This window comes from Zalophus californianus, chromosome X (genome assembly GCF_009762305.2).
Source record: "Zalophus californianus isolate mZalCal1 chromosome X, mZalCal1.pri.v2, whole genome shotgun sequence".
NCBI lineage: Eukaryota > Metazoa > Chordata > Mammalia > Carnivora > Otariidae > Zalophus > Zalophus californianus.
The window spans coordinates 30517028-30542639 of record NC_045612.1 but is presented as its reverse complement, the minus strand read 5'-3'; the positions used below and the strand labels follow the sequence as shown (position 1 = coordinate 30542639).

At 51.2% G+C, this 25612-nt stretch overlaps 1 protein-coding gene across 9 annotated transcripts in view; it reads right to left on the bottom strand.

The window, feature by feature from the left end:
- Window positions 1-690: 690 nt before the first annotated feature.
- Window positions 691-25612, bottom strand: part of SEPTIN6 (septin 6) — a 66998-nt gene continuing 42076 nt past the window's right edge. For 5 of the 9 annotated variants that reach the window (XM_027608047.2, XM_027608045.2, XM_027608041.2 and 2 more), the window contains 6 exons: window positions 25441-25602; window positions 19458-19554; window positions 15731-15899; window positions 12218-12350; window positions 10570-10760; window positions 1684-3742 (listed from right to left, as the gene is read on the bottom strand). In XM_027608047.2, the coding sequence (XP_027463848.1) occupies window positions 3718-3742; window positions 10570-10760; window positions 12218-12350; window positions 15731-15899; window positions 19458-19554; window positions 25441-25602 (777 nt within the window). In that variant the 3' untranslated portion in view covers window positions 1684-3717. The other 4 variants (XM_027608049.1, XM_027608044.1, XM_027608043.1 and 1 more) reach the window with 4 other exon arrangements.

The window sequence follows — 25612 nt, the reverse complement described above, 5'->3', positions numbered from 1 at the left end:
CTCTGCTGCCCTCTAGTGTGTGAGCTGCACAAACGCAGGACGGTGTCGTTTCCTCCGGTACGGAGAGGATAGGTTCGCTTCTCCGGTCTCCGGGTCTCCAGCCTCTGGCCCACCGGGAAATGAAACCGGGGAAAGAAAACCCTACCTCGACCGCAACCGGAATTGTAGAAAGGTGACCCTTCTCCCCTCTTGCCCACTTTAATGCTGGGGGCAACAGGAGGAGGCTTCCCTCCCCGGTAGACCCAGGACATAAAGTCCTACTTGCTATCTATAGAATGCTTTTGGAGTCATAAAGCATGGTCATATTCATGAATTTCCAGAAGGCATGCAGTGCAGAGTTCTCTTCCTTCAGGAATTAAAACTCACCAGAATCTTGTTCTGGAGAATCTGGCACTCCGCTTCCTCCACCTTTTATCCTAGATGGTAATCAGCTCGATGCATCAGTTAAATCCATGCTAATGAAGGAAAAGTAGAGGACTTCCTGCCCACCCCCACCCCGACCCTTAGGAATTGGAGGCCCAAATGGGGAGAAGGGGGCACAGCAGCCCACCTATGAAGATTGTATATGGGCTTGCCTCCCCCGAGCTGCTAGCAGTCACCCACTTGGAAGGCAGCTACCCCCCTCCTAGGGCAAACCATGGTGGAACGCATCACCTAACGATTTAAGATCAGATCACACAGCCATTGAGCATTTCTTTGAATTTTATTGAAAATTGACATGGACATTAGAAAGGTATCGAGCTAAACAGTGCTGGTTTTGGGATGTTTCTCCTGGCAAATGAAAGCCCCAGAGGGGTGGTGACTGGTCACACTTTTGAGCAGAAAGAACAAAGGAGAAGAAAGGACAAACACACAGAGATTCTGGAAAACATGCAAAGAGGCTCTCTCTGGAGACGCCAGACAGCGGAATGGCAATTGTAGGGATATACAGGAATGAGCACGCTCACATGGTATTTTGATGCGAGTTAAGCCAATGAATTCAAGGCAGATTTATCAACACGAAAGCTCTCCTTGCAGATCCCAGGTTGAGCAGAAACCTCTCTCAAAACCCCAACTGGCCCTGGAGGGTTGAATGGAGTAATTTTGCTCTTCCTAAGCTTAAACCCCCTCCTGTCTCTCATTTCTCCACCTGAGTGTGAGTGGATCCATTTTCCCCCCTTGCTGGGGGTGGGGCGGGGAGGAGGGTTCTGCAGAAGGCCTGTGAATGCTGCAGAGAGGACTGTCCCTTGACTTACTCTTCCATATTCAGAAATGTTTAATAGTGGCCGTCGACAGTCAACCCAATGGACCGGAGAATTGGTGTTTAAAAAGGAAAGCCGGGAAACTTGCAAACAGCACTTCCACACCCACAGCTGAGGTCTCCTGCCCCAGTCACTTACACTTGGGTGAGTCGTCCTGCAGTTGTCTCTCTGAGGTTACATTTGGTCCATTCTCCAGGTTCTTTTCCTGCCTTGGTTAGATTAGGACAAGACATTTCCATTTAAAATACCATGTAAGCCAGGAGAGAGCTTCTTGCCTGGACACAGGGACACGTGAACACGTGTGGAGCGTGTGGTGTGTGTTATGTGCACAGTTTGAGGGGAGAAGGGGATTGGTTGGTTTCTGGTTTGAGACAATATAATGGCAGTCTTCTCCTTTAGACTTAGTGCAGCTGCTGAAGACAAGATTAAAAAAAGCTGGAGAGGGAGAGAGAAAGAGAAAGAAAACATGGAATTAGCCAAAGAAAAAGGACATTCAAAGTAAGACAAGGCAAGGGGAGTGGGCAGCGGGAGGCAGCACAAATTACACTTGGAGAAGACAGGTTAGGAAGGGGTCACCGATAGACCGCAACCACCGGGAAATCTGCTGAGAAGATTTTAAGAACACCACACACCGGTTTGAAGCTTCTTGTTTTAATAAAAAAACAAAAACAAAAACAGGAAAAACCAGCCACATGTAAATGCCAAATGATCAAAACCCAAACCCAAACCAAAAGTGATCTGCACCGCAGCGAGGAAAAGCAAACTTCTTGGCTTAAAAGAAATGGGGTGTGTGTGTGTGTGTGTGTGTGTGTGTGTGTGTGTGTGTGATCACATGTGGGGATTTTTCAAGAAAGCCATTCCATCCCAGTCTGGGAAAATAAAAGCGCAGACCATTTCTAATGACTGGATTTGTTTCACCAGAAGGTAACAGAGTACTTAGGGTTCTTTAAAAAAAACAATAGTAACAATTGTATTAATTACAAAGCCTCTTCACTGAAGGGAAAAAAAATCTGTCTGCAGTGAGAAAAGCTATCCAGTAAAATAACTATTTTAATCCTTTTTGCTAACTTTCCAAAGGCCTTCTGTTCCCTCGCAGGTTAGATTTTTTGTTTGTTTGTTTACCAAACTTCCTTGATGACAAGGATCTTGTAAGGCACCTGTTCAACACTCGTGTGCCTGGGCCCCAGTCCAGACTTCCAGGAAAGCTGACCGGCCAACAGGCACTGTCAGCAGAAACACTCAGCTCGGGAGCTGGCCTGGAGTCCTCTGCTTTGCCTGCCCCTACCCACTCCACCCTCAGGTAGTTTTCTGTGGGGGCAGGGGGAACCCTCAAAGGCCCTGTAATAATGCTAACTGTTCGTTTTCTCTGGACATCAAAAGACCTTGGTCTCCAGCAACATAGAGGAGCAGGTTGAATCCATTTGTGACAGGGAGCCGGGGTCAGGAGACATTGAATCTCGCCTGGCTTCTGCTGCAAAACAGCCCTGGGACAGCAGTGCCAGTCCCTCGACTTCTCCGGGTCTCCACTTCCTTTGGGTCGCATCTGGTAGACGGACCAAAATTCCTCCCTGGCCCCGACATTCCCGCCTAGTCCTGGAAGTTCTCCCCAGGGCTGGCTGGCGGTCTACTACTTTTTGAAGTTTTCAGAGCTCCTCAGGCCTCAAGTAGTTAATGTATAAACAAATGCAAATGAGAGCCCCCCCCCATTTGTGAGGCAAATGATAACCCCGGGGGAAATGGTGACCAGCTGGTTGTTTCAGTCTGAGATTCTTGGGAAAGAGTCGTAAAACTGGACACCGAGACATCAAAGCTGCAAATGAGATGCCTTTCCCAAGGAGACTCGACAGCCCTAATTTAGGATCTCTCTGAGCTCCTGGCGGAGTATCCAGTTTTTGTTTGTTTTGCTTTGAACCTCCAAGCATGGGGTCTCCTAAAACGCTGCCCTATGAGACTTGGATTTTTCTCAAGAAACTAGTGTATACTTCATACTTGCCTCTGGTCAATAACCAGTGACTCAGCCAACAGCACACATCAAAACTGTGCTCTCGCTCTGCCGACAAGAACATAGAAAGTGTGTGTGTAGGTTCGCTTCTTGTTTCTTCTCTTTTCGCTTCCTATTATTTATGATCTTGTAGGGAAGAGAGGAAAGCTCCTCCCCATTCTCAACACCTCAAAAAGCCCTGAAAATTTGGCATAGCCTGGTTTAACTGTGTGTTTGGGGGAAAAATATAACTGATCAAAAAAAAAAAACCTCAAAAAAAAAAAAAAGTAAAGAAGAAGAATCTCATGATCAGTGCCAGGGGACTCTGGAGGCAGAACTCAGAAGAAGAGGTGGGACTCAAAGTGGAAGTACATGGCAGGGGCGGGGGTGGGGGCTGCTGCCTGGCGCCCCCCCAACAAAGGAAAGCTGTCAGTTAAAATAGGAACCTTGGCTTAAAAGGCTAAATGGAGTCCAGTCCAGCTGTAGCGGGGAATACTATTCAGTACACAGCCATGGATTACTGCAAAGGAAGGGCAGAGAAACGGCGCGTTAGCCACAGATCATTGCCACGTGACCTTCAGCTCTCTCTCTCTCTCTCTCTCTCTCTCCCTGGCCGAACACCAAAGGCCGCTGTACCTGGTGACCCTGACAGTGGAGGGCTCTGTACTTCAAAGGGGTTCCCAAAGCCACTATCAGATGGGCCCGTTATAAAAACTGGGGCTGGAATATGTTTTAAATATCACACTGTTAGACTGGAGATAAAGTCAGGGGTCTTCCAAGACACAACACCTCTTCTCTCCTCCCCAGCTGATGGTCTCACCTCTTCTTATGGGGGGACACATGCAAAGTACAGATTAAAACTCATGCCCTGCACCAAATAAACGGACTGGAAGACTCATCAGAGCAAAGCTGAAAACATTGCTTCTTTGGCCACGCAGTTTGGCAGTTTCCAGCATGAACCTGCGACTGAGCTGAGCCTGCCTGAGTGGGATGGTGTGGAGCCCTAAGGGAGATTACAGAGATACTGAGACACCTCAGAAGAATTCCAGAAGTCTATCATTGAAGACACTAGGCTGGTAATAACATTCAGGTTTATTCTCCCTTCTGCATTTGTGGGGTACCCAGAATTATAGAGAGCAGAAATTTATGCTATTTTCTTCAGCAGTCATGTTTTCTGGAAAGGGCTTGATGTCAATAAACTCGTTCTGGATTTTTAACACAACCTGAGTGCACTTACTTGGAGCCACTCAAAACAGGAAAGGGCTGGGCTGAGAGGCCAGAAGAAAAAGGCACCAGAGGATCTCCTTTTGGAGCCCTCCCAGAAGGGGCCATGGCTGCTGTTGGGGGTTGGGGGGGGGCCAGGGAAGCCCAGTGCATGGGGACTAACCGGGACTAACTGGCATTTACCCAGGCATGGTGGAGGCGAATACTTCAGGGAAACAAGCAGCAGTCAGAATTGGAACAGGGAAGCTGGTGGTGGAGAATAGCAGACGAGAGTGGCGGGCGGGGGTGGGTCGGGGGAATGACTGGGATGCAGGAGGCATCGCCATTTCCGAGCCACGTGACTGCTGGCTTCTTGACCAGAGGCCAGACACCATCCTCAGACTCCCAGGCTTCTATAAACTTTGGCAGGAAGAGAGGGGAGGGCATGGGTTGTGTGTCCCCTCAGGCGTGTTAAGGGGGAATTAGAGAAGGGGAGGCCCAGCTCTGTTGCGCAGGAAAAGGGTGTCTACAGGAAGCCCAAACTGAAAATGAAAAGAGAAGTTGGGTTAATGAATGGATGGATTAATGTATAACAACAACAACGACAAAAAGGTTAGAAGAAAATTGTCGTGATGACTCGTGGATAAATTAGAATATAGCTATGTTAGAATAAGGTCTTACTGCATTGGCTCCTGGGAACATGCTTTCTCTCTCACGCACCCCCACACCCCTCTGAGTGGCAGGAGCGTGGCATTAGCTAAGCAAAAATAATTATCAACAGCCACAAGAATACTTTCTCTCTTTCTAATGACTAGGCCCTAACGCCCCCCTGCCACCCAGACACCGTACGGGAGTCCGGTCAGCAAATCTCCAGGGGGCCTCAGGCCGCTGGGTAGAGCGCCAGGCTCTCCGCCATGGACTGCCTTGTCCCATAGGGAAAGCAGAGGAGGTGGAGGTTTCTCCTCAGGTCGACTTGAGCAGCCCCAGTCAGCTAACTGGTACCCTGGGGCAAGATTGTTTCAGAAGTATCTGGAGATGGTTGAGGGGTCTGCAGTAGGATCCAGACCACGGTTACCTGAAAACCTGAACTACAGCTATCTATTACGGGTATACATTTATCTCACTAAATCAAGGCTGTTATTAGACGTCTGGGAGGGCTGTTACAAGCACATGCATATGGGAGTGTGTTTGTACAGTCCCGTCCTCAGAGCGAATACATCCACACAGCTCTCCACACACGCACCTCTACTCTCTCTCTCTCTCATAGCCATTTATGTCAGGAATTGGGAGTTCTGCATTCCTTTTCCAGCTCTGCCACTAACTCACTGTGTGAGCCTTGGTAAGTCTCTGAAATCCCCCACTCCTCCATCCGCTCATCTGGCAAACTGAAGATTATTCCTTTCTTCTCTACCTCACAGGATTGTTGTAAGGTGAAAATAATATGTCGTCTGGAGAAACGCGTTAAAAATATTGGAAAGTATTAAAATGCCACACGAACGCTCACCCCTTATTCTAGTCTTTGTCTACTTCCCAGGGGAAGAGAGACCTAAACAACATGGCGACGGCCTATGTTCTGGGCTGCGTGGGAAGGCGGACACATTTTGATACGTGTATCCCTGTCCGCATACTGTGCACACACACACACCCCCTGCCACGGGCCAAGGGGCCAGTAACCATTGAGATACAGTACTGGCAACTGCTAGGGGTCCCAGAGGAATTTCTCTTAAACAATTGCAGAGAGTGGCCCCTAGCGCCTCCAGCAATTTCAAAACCAGTGAGGAAGAGCGAGCCTCCCTCTGCCCGCACTCCAGTTCGTGAGGGGTGGCCTTTGTGATCTGCCCTTGGAATGAGGGCTTTGGGGAGGGGACAGGCTGCCTTTGTGGCTTTCAGATCCCCTGGAGCCAAGGCCTCCCTCCCTTATTTGGTTTGGAACCGCTCTTGTGGTCTGCTGGGGAGAAGCCTGCCAGGAAAAGCCAATCTACTCGGGGTTGGGGTGGGCTGTTCCCACTGGTTGCCAATTGCCTCTCACTTGTACAGCATGGCTTTAATTATAGTTTTGCCAGAAATCATTTTCGTAATGGCTACTAACAATGATTTAGTCAGGGAAACCTGAACCAGATTGTGTCAGGCCGTGTGCACTAACCGGAGTCAACTGAAATCGAACCCACCAGGATTCATCTTTCCTGCGGTCCTCATTGAAAACGGGGGAACAAATGAACGGAGCCCCTAAAGGCGTCGGACGCTCTGCTAAAGGCACGAGAGCCACGGTGGTGGACAGACGCTCTAGGAGTTCAAGGTCTTCCCAAGTAGAGATCTGCAGTTTAATTCCTGTCAACTAACAGGGGCTCCAAGACTTGCCTTTAAGTGAAACAATCAATTGTTGCATTGTTCTTTTAGGGTTGTTTCCTTTGGCCCAATTTCAGGGGCCTTACGTTTCAGAAGCCTCTGTGGACTTCCTCTTGGAGATTTGCTGGAAAGTAGGCTGTTTTGCCGGCTGCCCGAAGTCCCCAGAACAACAGCTGCAGCAATCAGTTTGGCGACTATCAGCAGGCTCTCCATTTAAATCATAAACTACAGTGGTGAATGGGGAGAAGCCTTCTCTATATTGTATATTCCCTGATCCAAACAAAGCAAATGTAAAAGGCATTTATGAGACACCCCGGGTATTCGGAACATTGACGAGAGATGTGATGTTAACGAATTGTTCATTTTGTAGGTGTGGTAATGGTGGTGTTGTGGTTACGGGTTTTTTAAGAGTCATTTATCTCTTAGGGATACCTGCCACAGTATTTACAGATGAAATGATACGGCTTTTGCTTTACAATAATCCAGCAGGTTTGGGATAACAGATGAGATGGCATTGGCCATATGTTGAGAGTTGTCTGGGGGCTGGGTTTTGGGCACATGGGGCTGCATTATACTCTTCTTCTCTCTTGTTCCTGTTTGGAAGTTTCTATGGTAAAGTTTAAAAAACAGCAATAAGCTTAATTATGTGAAACATACTTATGTCCCCTCCCTACTCACTGAGTCTAGAAGAATAGGTAGAAGGGGCTTAATCATTGCTATAAACAACCTATAAACTACATGATGCCAAGGACTGCATTATTCACTCCATAGACATAACAGCCCTCAGGAATCCATGCTACCAAAGGTCACCTGCTTACTTTCTTATCAAAGGTGTTCATGAAGCTGACCTTTATGGAATGAAATGTAAGGAAATCTCTATAATATTTGAAATCTCTTCATTTTCTTCCACTTTTATTGTAGTTTTTTTTTTTCGGGGGGGGGGCACACAGCCAAAGGAAATTTGAGAACTTGAACCCCTCAGATAAAAAACAGCCACCAGAGGGAAACAGAGAAGCAAGTTTCCGTTGACTTGGAACGTTCCCGAACCTGGGGGTCAACGCCAACTGTGACATTACAGGACACACTAGCGAGCCCAGTGATTTCCCTCATCATTACCCGTTAGTTAATTTTGAAAGCAATAATCAGGGCACTTTTGAGAAAAAAAGAACGGCCAAAGTGACACCTCAGCGACTGATCACAGGATCCACCTATGCTACTCAACTGTTCCAATGGCAAGTCCGAAAACACTCCACTTGTCACCACACAGGCAAACATTCCACATGTACACTTGAGACTGCAACAAACTGCTTCTTAACACTGTCATTTGCAAGAGCTAGGACAGTGAAGCAGCTTCTTTCGTGACTAGGTATGTGTGTTGGGTGGGGAGCAGGATTTGGGGAGATGTGTTCTAGAAGCCACCGCCAGTTCTATTTCGAGTTAATAAAGCTTACCAGGCCCTGGGTCTCATGCAGCATGCAGCAAACAGCAGAGTTAACTGTAAAATAGTAAGAGCTGATGAAGATGGAGTGAGCTTGAGGAGAAATCCAATATTATGAGTTGACACAAACGATGAAGGGTAAGCGATCAAAGGAAATGAGGAAGAGTGGGGGCGGGGGAGGGGGAGGGCGGGCTGCTAGGGACCCCTGAAACACCGGTACTCTTTCTTAACCTCTGCAGAGACATGTCTCCCTACGTAGGGTCTTCTGCCTGGAGCAGGGCTGGGGGCGGGGGGGGGATCAGTCCATGTGAGACCACTAGGAGAGAGAGCCTGGTCTGGGAGGAACTTCCACTAAACATCCGAACGGGGGGTATTTATAGTTTAGTGTCAGTGGGGTCCAAACAAAGGAATCTCCTGGGGCGCCTGGGTGGCTCAGTCGTTAAGCATCTGCCTTCGGCTCGGGTCATGATCCCGGGGTCCTGGGATCGAGTCCCGCATCAGGCTCCCTGCTCGGCGGGAAGCCTGCTTCTCCCTCTCCCGCTCCCCCTGCTTGTGTTCCCTCTCTCGCTGTGTCTCTCTCTGTCAAATAAATACATAAAATCTTTAAAAATAATGTTAAAAAAACAACAACAAAGGAATCTCCTAATTCCTGCAAGCAGGCTGCGAGGCTGCCCCAGGGATTGAGTTAACAAATACCCCAGGCCAGGAAGGCAGCAGGTTAGAGCTAGAAAACAAATTTAGTTCTTTCTGATCTTAAAAACAAGAACCCGTTCCTGCTGGTGTGACTCACACACAACGCCAGGTCAGTTAATATACGGTGTGTCCAAAGAGGCTTTTTTTCCTGGCTGGTTAAACTTTATCCATCAGGTAACACCAAAACAAGTTCATTAGTCAGTGAATCTGACACAGAGTGTGGTGACTCAGTAACAAAAATCTCTGGGCTCATGGGTGAAAATGTTCAAATTACACTTCTGAATAATTGGATGGCGAAATCGAGTGCTTTCAGATAGTAACTAATTTTACTGTTGTACCGAAGTCACGGTCTTCTTCCTTTTTTTTTTTTTTTTTTTAGGATTTTATTTGTTTATTTGACAGAGAGAGACAGCGAGAGAGAGGGAACACAAGCAGGGGGAGCGGGAGAGGGAGAAGCAGGCTTCCCGCCAAGCGGGGAGCCCGATGCGGGGCTTGATCCCAGGACCCCGGGATCATGACCCGAGCCGAAGGCAGACGCTTAACGACCGAGCCACCCAGGTGCCCCCGAAGTCACGGTCTTATCCCTAAGTGACCAGCCAGGCACGGAGGAAAGAAAGAGGCTCCCTCCTTCTGGCAGACAGCCCATAGTTGAGTCAGGAGCAAGTCGCTAAGAACAGAAGGCAAAGACCGTGGACACCTTTCGGATCCTCGGGCCCCTTTGGTAAGGACGTGGCCCAGCACTCCCTGTGAGGGTTCCCGGTGTCACACTGCACAAGCAATAGGAGCACAGGGGACCCCTGGATAGGTCCCACTGGACAGCCTCTCCTCTCCTCTGACTCCGGGATGAGGAACGGGGAGCTCGGGCCAGCAAAGCCTGGAGTCGGCTCAGGGCTATGGGTCCGCACGTAAGCAGGAGCCCGCGCTGTCCTGCCTTACCAAATACCAGGGCAGATGGACAGACTCTGCTTGAGGACGGGGCGCGTGGAGTCTACTAGCATCTGGGGGCTCCCCGCCAAGTTCTCGGCATCCCGGGCCAGGAACAATGAAGCAGCCAAGAGGCAGGGATGGCACAGAGTGGGAGACCCGGACTGGGCCGCGGCCTTCAGTAAAAGCAGTTAAACTGCTGGCTGCAGCTAAGTGAGAATGGGGTTGGGGGGCTACAGGCATGGGGAGGTGAACATCTCAGACACAAGGATGAACAAGCGGGCCCGTAAGCCAGATCGGCGCCAACTTCTTGGGCGAGCAAGAGGGTGCCCAGAGGCTTCTGCGAGGGCGCACTCTCCCCCCTCCCCTCTACCTTTCCTTCTCCTTCACCTCTTTCTTACACCTCCGCAGATCTCATGGTTTCCTCCTTTCTTTCTCCCCTCCCACATTCCGTTCGCCTCTCTTCTGTCTCTCCCTCTCCTCCTACCCGAAGCTTGCAAGGCTTTCCCAAGCAGCCGAGCGGAGGGGCCGGGCTCCCGGGACCGCAACAGCACCCACCCCTACTCTCAGTTCCCCAAACTCAGGGGACACAGAGACCAGTTGTAGGGACCCAAACACAAAACGCACCTGTCGGCCCCCAGAGCTCACCTCCGGCCCCCAGTCCCCCTAGTCTCCGGGCCCTGTGCTGAGGGGACGAGCAGGAGGAAAAAAGAGCCACAACCCCAGAGCCGCCCACCACTTACTTTTTCTTTTCTTTGTCCCTTTTCAGAGTCTGTGAGCCTCCAGCTTGGGAGCCCTGGGACTGGAGCAGCTCAGCCGCCGTCTTTCTCTGTTTGAAAGCGTTCACTTCATCGTCCAGGGATTTCTTCTTATCCTCCAGCTTCTTCTTCTCGTCCTGGTGCAGTTTCTTCAGACGGTCAAACTTCTCGTGCAGCTGGCAGGGAAGCACAGGGGGTCTGAGGAGGGGCCCCCCCGGGGAGCTCCTCCCCGAGGAGCCAAGCCCAGGGCAGGTGAGGACCGGCAGGACCCGGGCACCTGAGGAGACACGTCCGCCAAGGAATGCTGGGATGGCACCGTGTTCGGAGCGGAGCCCTTTCCTGCCACTTCACCTCCACGTTTCTGCTCTTGAACGTGGTCAGGGAACTGTTATTAATGAAGGTGAATTAATCATTAGTATCAAGAACCATTTCTGTTATTGTTGGTATTTTATGAGGAAACAGAAGGGCAGAGAAGTGAAGGAATTTGCCCAAGGTTAATCCATGCTTCGGAGGATTATACAGTGAGATCACCCAATATGAGAGGGGGGCCCCTATCTTTCCTTACCCCCTCTGGTCAAGGAGGATCACCATGGGTTACAGAGAAAACTTCAGCAGTGCCAAAGCTGGTCAAAGAAAATACTTGTCCTCAGACATGGAAAGAGATGAAAGGATTTTATAAAACGGACTGAGTGCAGAGACCTCAGCTTTGACCAAGGGGAGACTCAGCTAGCCCTGAATAGAGCCAGACAGCCAAAGGAGAATGGTAAGAACGTTCTGGCACGCCACTGTGCTGACACACCAGAACGTGATAAAGTACCCTGAATACTAAGAGCAGACCAAGCATAACCTCTCTTTCTTTTGAGGGTTCTGGACAGAATGGAGGATTCCATAGCACTCAAAGCGTATCACGGAGGAGGGCAGGTCTCCGGCTCTTACAGGTATTTGGGACTGCCACTTAATAAGGGCTGGTGGACCACAGGCTTGCCGTGTAGCCCAGCTTTTACTAGCCCCCTGGGGTAGTGTGGAGTAAGCTGTGACCATCCATTGCTCTAACCCGGCTCTTGTTCATTGGCCTTTCACTCATTTATCTTTGAGATCCCCTCAACGTCTCCTCCAAAAGTACTGCGTGACATCTTTCTTTTGAAAAGTGAAACTGAAAAAAAAAAAATCAATGTCCATGCCATGGACTTAGGTCTTGACTCTTGAGCAGCACCGCCCAATAGAACTTTCTGTGGTGACGGAAATGCTCTATAGCTGTGCTGTCCAATATGGTAGCCACTAATCGCAGGAGGACTGAGCATTTGAAATGCGGCTGGCTAATGCGACCGAGGAACTGAGTTTTAAATTTTATTTAATTTTAATCCGCTTAAGTGTAAATAGACACATGTGGCTAGTGGCTACAGTACGGGAGGGCGCGGCTCTAGAGAATTAAGTAACAGGGAATGAGAACACATCCTGGCCTTGGGAGATGAGGGATCAAGAAGACACAGATCTCCTATCGTCCTCGGTGCCAGCCAAGGCAGGGCTGCTGATGCCGGGCCCCATTCCTGCCTGGAAGCCTCGAGGCTCCCGCTGGCTGTGTCCCAGTGCAGCCCCCTCTTCCTGCCTGCTGGGCAGTCAGGGTCACATTTACCTCTTTCTCTGCCTCTTTAAGTTCAGCTTCTTTCTCTTTGACTCTCTGGACAAACATCTGTCTCATCTCCTCTTCTTTTTTCTGGAGCTCCCCCAGGAACTCATTCCTTTTGGCCTCATAGGTCTCCTGTAAGCTGCGAATATGGTCAGGTTAATTCCCTTGCCTTTGGAATGACTCCTAGTCAATGAAAACTGGCCCCAGTGATCCTCCCCGGGTCCCCCGATCCCCCCTTTCCCCAATTCTGGGAGAGGTGCCAAAACAGAACCACAAAGCTGCAGGCAGCCGGCCTGGCATGTGACAGCAGGGTCACGGGCTGCTTGCGGGGGCTGGGGCAGCCCTGGGGAACTGACAAGATACTTGGAACTGGAAGTGACTCAGAGCATCTGTTTCTCCGCCCTGGTTATATAGATGAAGAGAGAGGGCCAGACAGGTGAGGTGATTTGCTCAAGACCACATGGCTAGATAGAGGCGAGCCAGGGACCAGAAGCTGGGTCTCTTGTCTCTTAATCTGGGTCCTTCCTCTGCACCGGGCTCCCAGGTCCTGGCTCTGAAACTGACCACGTTAGTGAATTATTTCAAAAAACACCCGGTGAGACTCCATTGTGTGCTGGACACAGGACTAAGCGACACTCTGCTAGTCATTCAACATCTAGAGCCAACAGCCACTAGGCCCGCCATCAAGGAACTCATGGTCTACTGGGAGATGCCCAGGCCAAGTCTCCACACCCCCAGCCTCAGTTTTAAAGCAACAGGGGTCAGCCTAGTGACGAAGAGGAGGAATATTGCTCCGAAGAGGGCGGCAGGTGGAAGGGCACATGTGGAGAGAGGATGATGTACTTGGGGAGCTACACATAGTCCAACCTGGCCAGAGAACGCGGTGGAAGCTGTGGAGTAGAGGGAGGCGAGGTTCCCGAGTCTGGCAAAAGAGAGTGGGTTCTGGATGTCGTATTACCCACTTGGTCATTTATCCACTGCAGGGTTTCAAGCAGGAGGACTGACTTCATGCAATTTGAAATGAGAAAGACCACCCAAGGCTGTTGCGCGAAGGACAGACTTCCCAACAATCCAAGTAAGAAATGATGGGATCGCTCAGTCCCACAAGAAAGCCGGAAAAAAGAAAGAGATCTCACCATTTGCCACGATATGGGTGGAGCTGGGGGCGGGTGTGAGGCCAAGCGAAAGAAGCCAGCCAGAGAAAGACAAATGCCACGTGATTTCATATGTGCAATTTAAGAAGCAAGACAAACGAAGCAAGAGAAAGGAGAGACAAACAAACAAACAAACCAGACTCTTAAATACAGAGAATAAACCGCGAGTGGTTGCTGGGAGCGGGGGTGGCTGAGGGATGGAGGAAATAGAATAAAAAAGAAACGATGGGATCTGAATGTTAAGGGCTGGTAGGGATGGAGGATTTGGGGGGAACTTAAGGAACAGTGAGGGAAGCAGAACGCCTAGGACTTGGAAAGACTTAAAATAATTGGGGTGTTTGGGCTCGGGCAACCCGGTGGACGGTGGACCCATGAAGTGCAGCAGGGAACACTGGGAAAGGGGTGTGTTTACGAGGGAAAAAGATGAACTGAAGCTTAGACAGCTGCATTTGGAGGCACGTCCTCCATGGGACGGACATCTGAGTGAGAATATCTGGTCAGCAGTTGGAGCAATGGGTTTGGAGCTCCGAAGTACGATTTTGGCGGGGGACTCATCCCTTTCTAGGCGTAAGTAGGACTGATCGTAGAAAGAACCTGCCACCAGGAGAACACAGAGCGACACAAGCAGAGGCCCTAGGAAGGACCCCTGGGGCACACCAACATTTAAAGGAGTAAGCTGAGGACAAGGAGCCTTCCCCATATGGGCCAGAAGGAGCGGCGAGAGAGAGAAGGACCCGACCCAGCCAGGCCAGTGCGAGAAAAGCCAAAGGCAGAGAGAATTTCAGGAAAGAGGCAGTGGGGAGGAATATCGAAGGACGCATTGAAATAAGAAAAGATGGGAACCAGACGCCCCATCTTAACTGGCCATGAGCATGTGATTGTTGGCCTCGGAGGGAGGCATTTCGGAGGCGCAGTAGGGGCAAAAGCCAGTAAATACAAACCACTCTTCCTCTTTCCCACCAGAGCCAAACTTCTTGAAAGGGCAGGGGGTGGCGAGGGGGAGGAGTTAAGGGGGTGTTTCTTCAGGATGAGCATGTCTGCATGCAATGTGGAAAGGAGCCCGGGCAGAGGGCGAAGACTCGGGTAACAGGTGTTCAGGATGGAGTGGGAGGAGGGGAGTGGACTAGAGAGGAACAGGCAGACCCACACCTCCTCCTCCACAGATGCAGATTAAAGCTGTGGGAGAGGGACGCCGGCGGGCTCAGTCGGTTAAGCGTCTGCCTTCGGCTCAGGTGGTGATCCCAGGGTCCTGGGATGGAGCCCCGCATCGGACTCCCTGCCCGGTGGGGAGCCTGCTTCTCCCTCTGCCTCTGCCCCTTCCCCTCCCCCTGCTCGTGCTGGCTCTCTCCCTCTCTCTCTCTGACAAATAAATAAATAAGTCTTAAAAAAAAAAAAAAAAACAAATAAAGCTGTGGGAGGGGAAGGAGAGAGAAAACTGAGGGAGGGCCCACCAGAGAGGTGAGCACAACTTCCTCCATCCCCAGGAGCTCTGGCAGCCCCTGTCCCTGAAGGGGAGCGAGTCCCCCCTTCTGGAACCAGGCCTCCCTGCAGAACTGGCCACACTCTGCCCGCAGAGGCCAGCTTTGTCCTGGGAACAGACACTATGGGATCTCAGGGGCCCTCTGAAAGCCTTCTTGGCCCACAAGCGTCCCCCTCACTTCCTCAATGAGGCCCAACACTTCCTGAGAGGAGACTGAGCTATAAGAAAGGACACACATGGTGATTTCAAGAGTGGGGCTTATGTCCTGCGTCATGCAGACAGAGCGACGACGATACTTGGCCTCTGGCTCCTGTCGGCATAGTAAACTGCTTTCGACAACATTCCTCTTGTCTGAAAGCATCTCCGATTCTGATTTGGGAAGTATGTCAAGGATTATTAACATGCCGCGGTCGAAACAAAACTTGCCCCTGAACGCAGACACTCAAGGCAGCGCCTGAAGAGCGTGAAGGTCACCGGCACGTGCGCAATGACTGCTACCCGGTCCCGTCATCTGGCCTTGACGAGGGGAAGGAGGGGCAGCCAGGGTCTGAAGAAGAAAGCGGGCCAGCGGACAGGCACGGCTGCCAGGTTGTGGGACGAAGCCTCGGCTCAGGGGTCCCCTCCGGCACAGCGGACGGCAGCCGGCACGCGCAGGTGTGTGTGTGGCTGTGGGTGTGCGGCAGGGAGCCCGGGGCCCTCGCTGGTCCTCCCCGGCCCAGCACTCACCGAGCCCGCCCTGCCGCCGCGGAGGGGGCGGCAAGTGCAAGGGGCAGGTGACAGCTCTGCGGCTCTAGGTCCCGGCCCCTGGGTCTCGCCTCCCCGTGGGAGCTGGCCCACGCAAGCCTTCCACAGTCATGGGCCGGGCCGGCCTGGCCAGAGGGGTACCTGAAGGGTTTGCTGTCGGGGTCGGTGTCCTTGAAGCCCATCTCCTCCAGCTTGCAGCGCCGGTAGAGCTCGTAGTGCCGGCTGTGGGTCTGCTCCCGGAGGTCCTCCATGTTCACCCGGATCAGCATCTCCCGCAGCTTCACGAAGTCGCAGTGGGCCTCGTTCTCGACTGCACGGCAGGGGAGGGGGGATTGAAAGCGCACTGAAAGGAAGGCCAGAAGCGGCGGAAAAGGACGAATCGAGAGGCCAGATGCCTCACGGCCACGTGGCCTTTCCACCTGTGGATCTGGAGCCTGCGAATTTGCCTCCTGATTCACTTTTCCATGGAAAACGCACGCGGAAACTTACAAGGCTGACAGTAACGGAAAACTGCAAGACCATAAAAAAACATCTAAGAAGACACTCGGGAGCACCTCAACCCAAATGCACCAGTCAGACCCTCCCCGGGAATGTTTATTTGCTCTGCACGACACTTAGGCTCATGGCAAATGCACATTCAGCCATCTGTCCAATAGACAGTTGTGGTATCTCTGCTCCCAGTATGGCATGAGGCACCGGGAATTCAGAAACGAAGCCATGGACTCTTGCCCTAAGGATCTTTTTTTTTAATTTTTTATCGTTATGTTAATCACCATACATTACATCATTAGTTTCTGAGGTAGTGTTGCATGATTCATTGTTTGTGCATAACACCCAGTGCTCCACGCAGAACGTGCCCTCCCCAATACCCATCACCAGGCTAACCCATCTCCCCAACCCCCTCCCCTCTAGAACCCTCAGTTTGCTTCTCAGAGTCCATCGTCTCTCATGGTTCGTCTCCCCCTCCGACTTACTCCCCTTCATTCTTCCCCTCCCGCTATCGTCTTCTTTTTTTTTTCTTAACATATATTGCATTATTTGTTTCAGAGGTACAGATCTGTGATTCAACAGTCTTGCACAATTCACAGCACTCACCATAGCACATACCCTCCCCCATGTCTATCACCCAGCCAACCCCCTCCCTCCCACCGCCCACCACTCCAGCAACCCTCGGTTTGTTTCCTGAGATTAAGAATTCCTCCTATCAGTGAGGTCACGTGACACATGTCTTTCTCTGATTGACTTATTTCGCTCAGCATAACACCCTCCAGTTCCATCCACGTTGTTGCAAATGGCAAGATCTCCTTCCTTTTGATGGCTGCATAATGTTCCATTGTGTATATATACCACCTCTTCTTTATCCACTCATCTGTCGATGGACATCTTTCGCCCTAAGGATCTTACAGCGGAGTGGAAGAAGAGATGCAACTAGGCAAATATAATACAATGCAAAAATGACCAAAATGGAGGTCCATGCGGTACAAGCCCAGAAGAGGGGGGCCGAAGGTGCCCCAGCAGAGTGAAGGCTTCACCGGAGAGGCAACCCTTAAGATGACTCTTGAGGGAAGAATCAGAATTTATCAGGCAGATCAGGGAAGAGCCCACGCAAGGTCTCAATAAGGTTAGGCAAGGTTACGTGGCTAGCAAGTTGCGGTTGGGATTGAAATGCAGGCGAGTTAAAGAAGAGGCAAAGGCTCTGAGCAGGTGCCAAGACTCCAAAGAATAAAAGGGAAGAACGAGGACATCTATAGACGGCAGGGACCAAGAGGGCTGCGGACCAAGGTGTGGCTCGCCTGGATGGTAGGTCGTAGTTTCAACGGAGGTGTTTTTTAGAGGGTGGATAACGGCCTGACAGCAGCAATGACGACCGGGACAAAGTGGACCCCACTTTCTGGCCTGAATGCACAAGCCCCCCCACCCCACCCCCCACCCCTGTCAAAAGGGTACGGCAAAGGTCTGCGTTTGGGGCCGTAGCCCAGAAGGACAGAAATAGAGACCAAATCATAGCAAAGTGCACTTCCGGTTGGAATACAAGGCTGTGTGCCTCCAGGCATGGCTCCCCTGGGTTGTGGTGAGGGTGTCTGGCCTGACCATGTGGGGACGGTGTGGTGTCCGAGATGATGAACTGGCCTAGTCACCCTAGGTTCTGTCTTCCAGGGCCCGGGAGAGGGGAGTGGGGGCAGGGAGGGGGTCTGGGATGACAGGGTGGGTCACAGCTGCAGCAGACTGCCTTGTGGCCATCAGAGTAACCTTTCCAAAGCTCAGATGGGCTCACATAACCCCTCTGCTTAAGACCCATTGCTTTGGGGCACCGGGCTGGCTCATTGGAAGAGTATGCAACCCTTGATCTTGGGGTCATGAGTTTGAGTCCCTGTACAGTGGGTGTAGAGATTACTTAAATAAGTGAAACTTTTAAAAATTAAAAGAAAAAAGACCCATTGCCTTGGGAATAAAGCCCCTTGCTGCCATAGAACATAAGCTAATATCAAAAATCACATCAGTCAGGCAACTTCTCGGGACCAGCTCTTCCTCCAAGTCCGGACAGTGATCCCTGGTGGCTGGTCAGAAGGACTGCCTCCAAGGTCACTCGAACAGAACAGTGAACTCCAACTTATACAAAAAAAAACCTTCAAAAACCCCTTTGTTGGTTAGGTGTGCACGATCTAAATTGGAGGAAGTCACTGGAACCACAAACTCATTCCCAGTTAGGACTATGGGTCCAGGAACCATTCACAAAACGTCCCTAGCAGAGCATCTCGGCCCCAGATGGCAGAGAAGACCAAAGCCTAGCCCAGCCCCGATAACCAGTCTTGTCCTACCTATGGAAAAATCCAGCGATCACTGGAGAGGCTCCAGCGTGCCCGAAAGCATGCCAGCCTTGTATGTGAGGTGGACAACCTCCTACCCACTTCCCATTGTTTGCTCAGTGGCAGGGATGAGCATACGGTGAATCAGCCGCCCTCTCGCACACGGTGCCCCTCTAAGACCCAGCTTAGAGCTGAAGACTTGGAGGACCAGACGCCTCTTCTGCCCAGGCCTTGCTTTATCCACAGAACTGACTAGTTCCACGGGTAACTTACCACGGGTCGGACAGACCACAAAAGGAAGTTTCCTGAGTGTATATACATCTGTTTTGAAATTGTATAATAATTATATATATATATATACATATATATATACACAGAAATAAAGAAGAAAAAAATGAATACCAATGTATCTACAACCCCGTGAAATAGTACCAGCACCTTGTGTCTCTACCTGGTCTTGAAACAAGACTTAACCACTATCCTGACTTTGGGCTTTATCATTCTTCCTTTTACTTTATGGTTTCGCCACTTACGTATGAATTCCTAAAAAGATAGCTCTTGTTCAGTGTTGTCTACTTTGGGAATTCACATCAACGGAATCATACGACATGTTTTCTTTGATTTATTGAGCCCAATGTTATGTTTCTGAGGTTCATTCCTGTACAAGTAACTATAATCCATTCATTTTCGCCACTGTCTAGTATCCCATTAGATGAACATTTTGCAAATCATCCGATCTATTTTTGATGGTTATCTGGGTTGTCTGCTACTCATCTGCTATATTCTTGTACATCTCCTGGTGCCCTGGGGCACCTGGGGCCAATACCCAGACTTTCTTGAGCATTCCTTCTTACCTGGCTCCAAAAACATTCGTTTTTGTTTTAGGAATGCTTTCGCCATTAGAGGCAAAGAGAGCTTGCTCACAGCAGAGAATCCAGGGGTGGGGCCAAAGCTGCTGGAAGCCCAAGGCAAATGAATACAGACCGGGCACAAGTTAGGGACTAGTCACACAGCGGCTGGAGACAGGGAAAGGGGCCCCCGTCTCCTGGAGACTCACTCACCCTGCACCGTGCCCCAAGGATACTGCCGCGCCTTCATCATCTTGTTGCCTATCTTCAGCTCCTCTGTGCTGCCGATGACAGCGAACGGCAGGTGCGCCTGGAACAAGGCAAACCGAGGCTCAGAGCAGAGCTCTGGGAGAAAGGCGCCGGCTCCAGGGCTTCGGGCCCATCACACTGCGGTAGTGGCCCTCCCTGTCGCCATCATCAAGAAGCATTTCTGAAGCTCTGAGCTGTGTGGGGCTAAGAGGCCCAGTCCAAGCTTCTGCTGTTCAGAAATTCTCAATGATGTGGCCGAACACACAGGGAACAGACGAAGATGGAAAATAAGCCGAATCACGAGCAGGTACCCAGATTAGCACACTGTTCCCAGAATGCACAGGTGCTGAGGACGGAAGCCTTTGGAAGGTGGGTGAGTGGGATGAGGGGGGCTACGTGTGGACGGAGAGGCTAAAGGATCGCTGCCCCCTCCCCCGAGTGCGAGAGCCCCGGAAGCTGGTACGTACTATAACCACACTGCTGACTGAGCTCTGCGCTCCTTGTTTTCATCCTTCCCTTGAAGCAAGAGCCCACGTGCAACTCTTGAGCCTAGAAGTCAAGTCCACAGGTATTTTCCCACATGCCCATAGCTGTGCTGGGTTGTTTTAAGTGCCATAAGGGAGACAAAAGAGGCAGAAGGCACACACTCCCTCACCCTCTAGGAGCTTACAGTCTTATTAGGAGCACCAGAATTACATACCCAGAATGGGTGCTTGCAGGGTCATGGGGAGCTAGGCCTGGCTGATGAAGGTTTTGGGAATCAGAGAAAAGGCAACTGCCTGCAGCTGGTAGCGGGGAGCTTGGGAAAGGCTTCCAGCACCCTGTGACCCCTGGCCAAGTGGAACCCGTGAATAACTACTGTTTACAAACCAGGGGATCCTGGGGGAGGGGGGCTCTACCCAAAAGGCCTTTCCCCAGACAAGGGCAAGTCCACTGGAGCAAGCTTTCTTAGCCCGCCAGGAGAAACAGGCCTCCGTCACAGATACTTGGACTCATTTGCTGACTCATCTGTGCTACACGTATTTACTGAGCCCCTACCGTGTGCTAGGCATTAACAGTACAACGTCGAAGAGGCTTGGAGCCTGCTCCTAGAGAGCGCACGGTCTAGCAGGAGAGAAAGACACGCCGACAATAATATTGATTATAGGGGCGCCTGGATGGCTGAGTCGTTAAGCGTCGGCCTTCAGCTCGGGTCATGATCCCGGGGTCCTGGGATCGAGCCCCGCATCGGGCTCCCTGCTCCGCAGGAGGCCTGCTTCTCCCTCTCCCACTCCCCCTGCTTGTGTTCCCTCTCTCGCTGTGTCTCTCTCTGTCAAATAAATAAGTAAAACCTTTTTAAAAAATAATAATAGTATCGATTATAAACAGAGGTCCAAGAGCCAGAGGGACAGAGGAGGGAGCAGCTCACTCCACAAAGTCAGAGCAGGCTTCACAGAGGAGGCGGCAGCAACTGCACCAACAGTTGGTGTAGCTATCGAACGGACATGAGCTGCAGCGGCAGCCTACGTGGCTCGCTGACTCTTTCCAACAGCACAGTGAGTTAGGCATTCTTATCCCCATTTTATAGACAAGGAAACTGAGGTCCAGTTGCCAGCGGGCACACAGCAGTGAGGGCCAGAGCTAGGGATGGAACCCAGGTCTCTCTGGCTTCAAAGCCCGCCACCGGGCTGCCACGCCCACGCAGCGGGTCCGAGCAGCCGATGGGGTGAGCGCTCTAAACCCCGGGGGTGATCCGCTTGCACAAGGCCAGATGATAAGAAGCCGTTTGATTCTGGCAAACCTACAGCGAATGTCTTTTGTTTGCCTGATCTGCGCGCTGATGTCACAGCCAATCCTTCTTCTCCATTCTCTTTAGCACCTGCCCCCCCCCGAATGTTCTTCAGAGTGGAAAACCACAGGACTTAATCGGGAGCTCAGCTCCAGGACACCCGCAAGTCCCCCGAGGCGCTTGGTCATCCCCCTGAGGTGGCTCTCGCATCACCCTCTGTTAGCCGCTCTCAGAGCATCACCTCAGCAACCCCCTCCACCCCTTCCCACTCGGCTCACTGTGCCTGAAGCGAGGACACAGGAAAGAGGAGGTTATGGGTATATGGAGGGTGGGCCGGGCTGGCCACCGGAAATGTTGCATCGGTCCTAGGAGGGGACTGAACGTGAGGGTCTTTGGGCGTGCGACACATGGGCACGAGGGCCAGAGCCTCCCTGACCCCTGCCAGCCGGCTTTGTCGGAGGGACATCCCTCGGGCACGGTTCATTCCCACTCAGGACCCCAAGACACGTGGGGAACCTCAAATCCAGCCCCAAGCGCTTTCTGGGAAAATGCTGCCCCTCCTGCCGAGACCCAAGACTTCAGCCACATGACACAAAAGAGCCAGAGGGCAGCGATGGCAGAGGGCTAGACTGAGGGACGAGGTGAGAAAGAGAACCTTCGGGGGCATCCCCGGCTCTCAGCTGAAAGTGATGGAGGAGGGTGTGTGACGTGACCGGGGACTTCTCTGGGCTCAAGAGGAAAGGAGGAAAAAAACCCAAGAAGAGAATAAAGGCATTAAAAAAACAAAACAAAACCGTTTTGTCTTTCCTTGGGCCTGTTAGATTTATCCCCACAAGCTAGTTAGGATGACAGGGTCACTCGCTTCCCCTCTTCCTCACCGCGCTGTCATTCTGTCCCTGCCTGCAGTAAGGCACAGCCCCCCCCCCAACCCCGGGCTCCCGAGACCTCCTGGCACACGCTTGGCACCTGGCATCAAAGTGTGTTCAGGTAAGCATCGGCGAGCGGAATTTTTCTGGGTGCTGCCGAGCAGCTCTGGTTGGCTTCTCACGATAGCCCTACGGGGCGGTTCTCATTCACCCCATTCGCCATCTGGGGGAAACGACTAGCCCAGGTCCCTAACTCCTGGGCCCAAATCTTGCCAGGGAACAGTAAGGCCACCGTGCTTTAGCTGCCGGGCCCTCCCAGCCACCTGCAGCCACCGGCGCTCGGCCTCGTGGCTAAATGGCAAAAAGCCGTCTCGAGGTGTCACGCAAAAACGGCAGCTCATTACACTGTGAAGCGGGAGTGACAGTCATTTTGGGCAGGATATCATGGGGCCGGGCTTCGGCCCTCGTTTCCGCTGCTCTCGAGAGACGGGTGGCTTTGATGACCAGGAGAGAGTCGAGCAGAGCAGGGAGATGGTACACCCTCCAAGCAACCACACTCCTGGGGGTGACACTTTGCAGGTGTGGGCCCAGGGAGGAGACTCTGATGGCGGCAGGACAGCGCTGTCCCTGAAACACGGGCAGATGTGCCCCCCGACGTCAGATGTCCAGTCTCCGAAAACTCCAAAAGACACTCTCAAGCCTCCTTTTGGGAGTCTGTTCTCAGATTCACTACCTTTCCTGTCTTGTGTCTACCTTAAATTCGCCTCAGTATAGGGGCGCCTGGGTGGCTCAGTTGGTTAAGCGACTGCCTTCGGCTCAGGTCATGATCTCAGGGTCCTGGGATCGAGCCCCGAGTCGGGCTCCTTGCTCAGCAGGGAGTCTGCTTCTCTCTCTCCCTCTGCCCTGCTACTCTGCCCGCTTGTGCTCTAAAATCTTTTTTTTTAAATAAATAAAATCTTTTAAAAATTCCCTCAGTATATTTTAAAGTGTTGGATGATCCAGTTGGCACGAATTAGTCTATTCCAGTTCCAGAACATCCATTATAGTTGGGAGGCTGGATGACCGTTCTCCTCAGCCTGGTGAAATAGAGACGGTCAGCACCGTTTATTCCTTGCCTGATAATAACCCGATTGGGAGTGGCTTCCTCCCAACATAGCAATCTTTAGAATTAGAGTCTACAACCTTGAGAGTTATCATCAGAGCATGGGTTGAAGAAGCATGCGACAAGACCGCTCACTCCCTTCTCGCCAGCACACTTTGGACGGTTGGAAGAAATGACCCAGAACCTCCTCCCAGCCAAAACAGCGTGACTGAGAACCTCTGCTTTACAGCACGAGAAGTTTCCAGCCCAGAGGCTGAGCGTACCTTAGGTTCAAGCAGGAGGGCACAGCTGAGCTGAGAGCAGAGCCCAAAATGACTGTCACTCCCGATTCACAGTGTAATGAGCTATCGTTTTTGGATGACACCTCGAGATGGCTGAGAACTCTTTCTCCTTTTTATTCTTAGCAAAGCAAACCACAAGCCCCAAAGCTACCTGGTCATGTAGGGAACCCAAGTTTGAAGGTATCTATGGGGCCCAGTGCTCTGAGGTGACTAAGCGCTTCCAGACATCGTGCCAGGGACACCACATGACACTTCTCTCTAGGTTCCCTTTTTTCTTTTTTTAAAGGACTTTATTTATTTGAGAGAGAATGAGTGAGAGACAGGAGAGAAAGCACGAAAGGGGGTAGAGTCAGAGGGAGAAGCAGACTCCCCACTGAGCGGGGAGCCCCGATGTGGGACTCAATCCCGGGACTCCGGGATCATGACCCGAGCTGAAGGCAGACGCCTAACCAACTGAGCCACCCAGGCGCCCCAAGGTTCCCATTTTTCTGCAGGCTAGGCACCCTTTCAGGTTTTCTCATCATGGCAGAGTCTGGTTTCCATCAAAATGCCCTGACTGCTTGAGAGGATAAGGGCTCATCTTTCTGTTCCCCCTTTTTTCACACTCATGATGGGTCAGAGAGTCTAGGACGCCAGCCACCCCAAGCCATGTAGCCTTACTCTTAGGCCAGACTGGTCAAAGATGATGAGGGACTTCTAATAACGAACACATCTCGGGTGTACCGATGGGCGGCAAGGCGGACGGAGACAATGACTTGCAGCCCCGCCATGCTAATTTGTTGGCCAGATTCTAGGAGGTAGGAGCTGATACCATAATGATAACTCAGGGGCGGCGGCAGCTGGAAAGTTTTCTAAAAATGGCTTTCATTACCAGCCTTTCCTGAGTTTGGCTATACCCGGGCATTATGTCATTAGGAAAAACTGATGCCTCTCAACAGAGAGAGAGAAAAAAATCTGTTCTCAAAGCAGAAGCTTTCCAAAAGCTATTAGCTGTCTCCTTGAAATCACAACATTGAAGATTTCGCAGCAACAGCATCAACATGTTGTAAAGAAGCATGAGATGTTTGACTCCCCGCCTCGCTCATCACTCATTCCTCTAGTTGCGGCGGGGAGTGAGAGAGGAGAGGAGAGATGGCAAGTTGGGGTGGTTTTTTTTTTTTATTCACACTTAATAAAGCAAAGTATCACCCTGAAACTGAAAAATAACATTTCTCTAGTCACCAGAAAAATCAGAGGCTATATGTCATTTGTTCCCCTGGGGGTAGAGGGCTCAATGATCTGAGCACATATTATCCTGGAGTCTCAGAAGCCAGCCAACTTTTTCTGCTGTGGTTGTCATGGCATTGTTTTGGTCAGAGAGGAAGACTGTTTGCCTTTCTGGCAGGCCCAGGGGGACTGGATTAGACCGAAGCAGCATCAAAGAGGAGGGTGGAAGGAGAGGTCTGAATCCCCAGCTCCAGCCTCTTCCTGAGGTTGGCCTTCCCCTCCCTCAGTCTCTGGCTATTAATCTCTGCGTCTCTGAGGCTTTGAGGCAGCCAACACTAAGGGAAAGGAGCTGTTTGGGTTCTGGATTCTTTCTCACAAACACCCAAAATCCTGATGATGGAGAGTTGACCGCACTAAAACGGATGGTGATGTTCGACGACTAGTTTGTAAAGTAATAATAATAAAAACAGGGGCGTCTGGGCGGCTCAGTCGTTAAGCGTCTGCCTTCAGCTCAGGTCATGATCCCAGGGTCCTGGGATCGAGCCCCGCATCGGGCTCCCTGCTCAGTGGGGAGCCTGCTTCTCCCTCTCCCTCTGCCTGCCGTTCCTTCCTGCTCATGCTCTCTCGCTCGCTCGCAAAAAATAAATAAAATCTTAAAAAAAAGAAAAATAATAAAAAGGAACAGCAAATAGTCAGAAAGTTGAAACCCTGTGCCCCAACTCACGTTCATAGTTCCATTGATCTCTGCCACTGACTCGTCATCTGTAGGGAATTGGTAGATCTGGACCCCATTGCTGACAAGTTCACTGGTGATTTTGATTTTGAACTTTGTTAGTTCACTCTTCGAAATGGCATCTGATTTGGCGATGATGGGGATGATGTTCACCTGGGGAAGG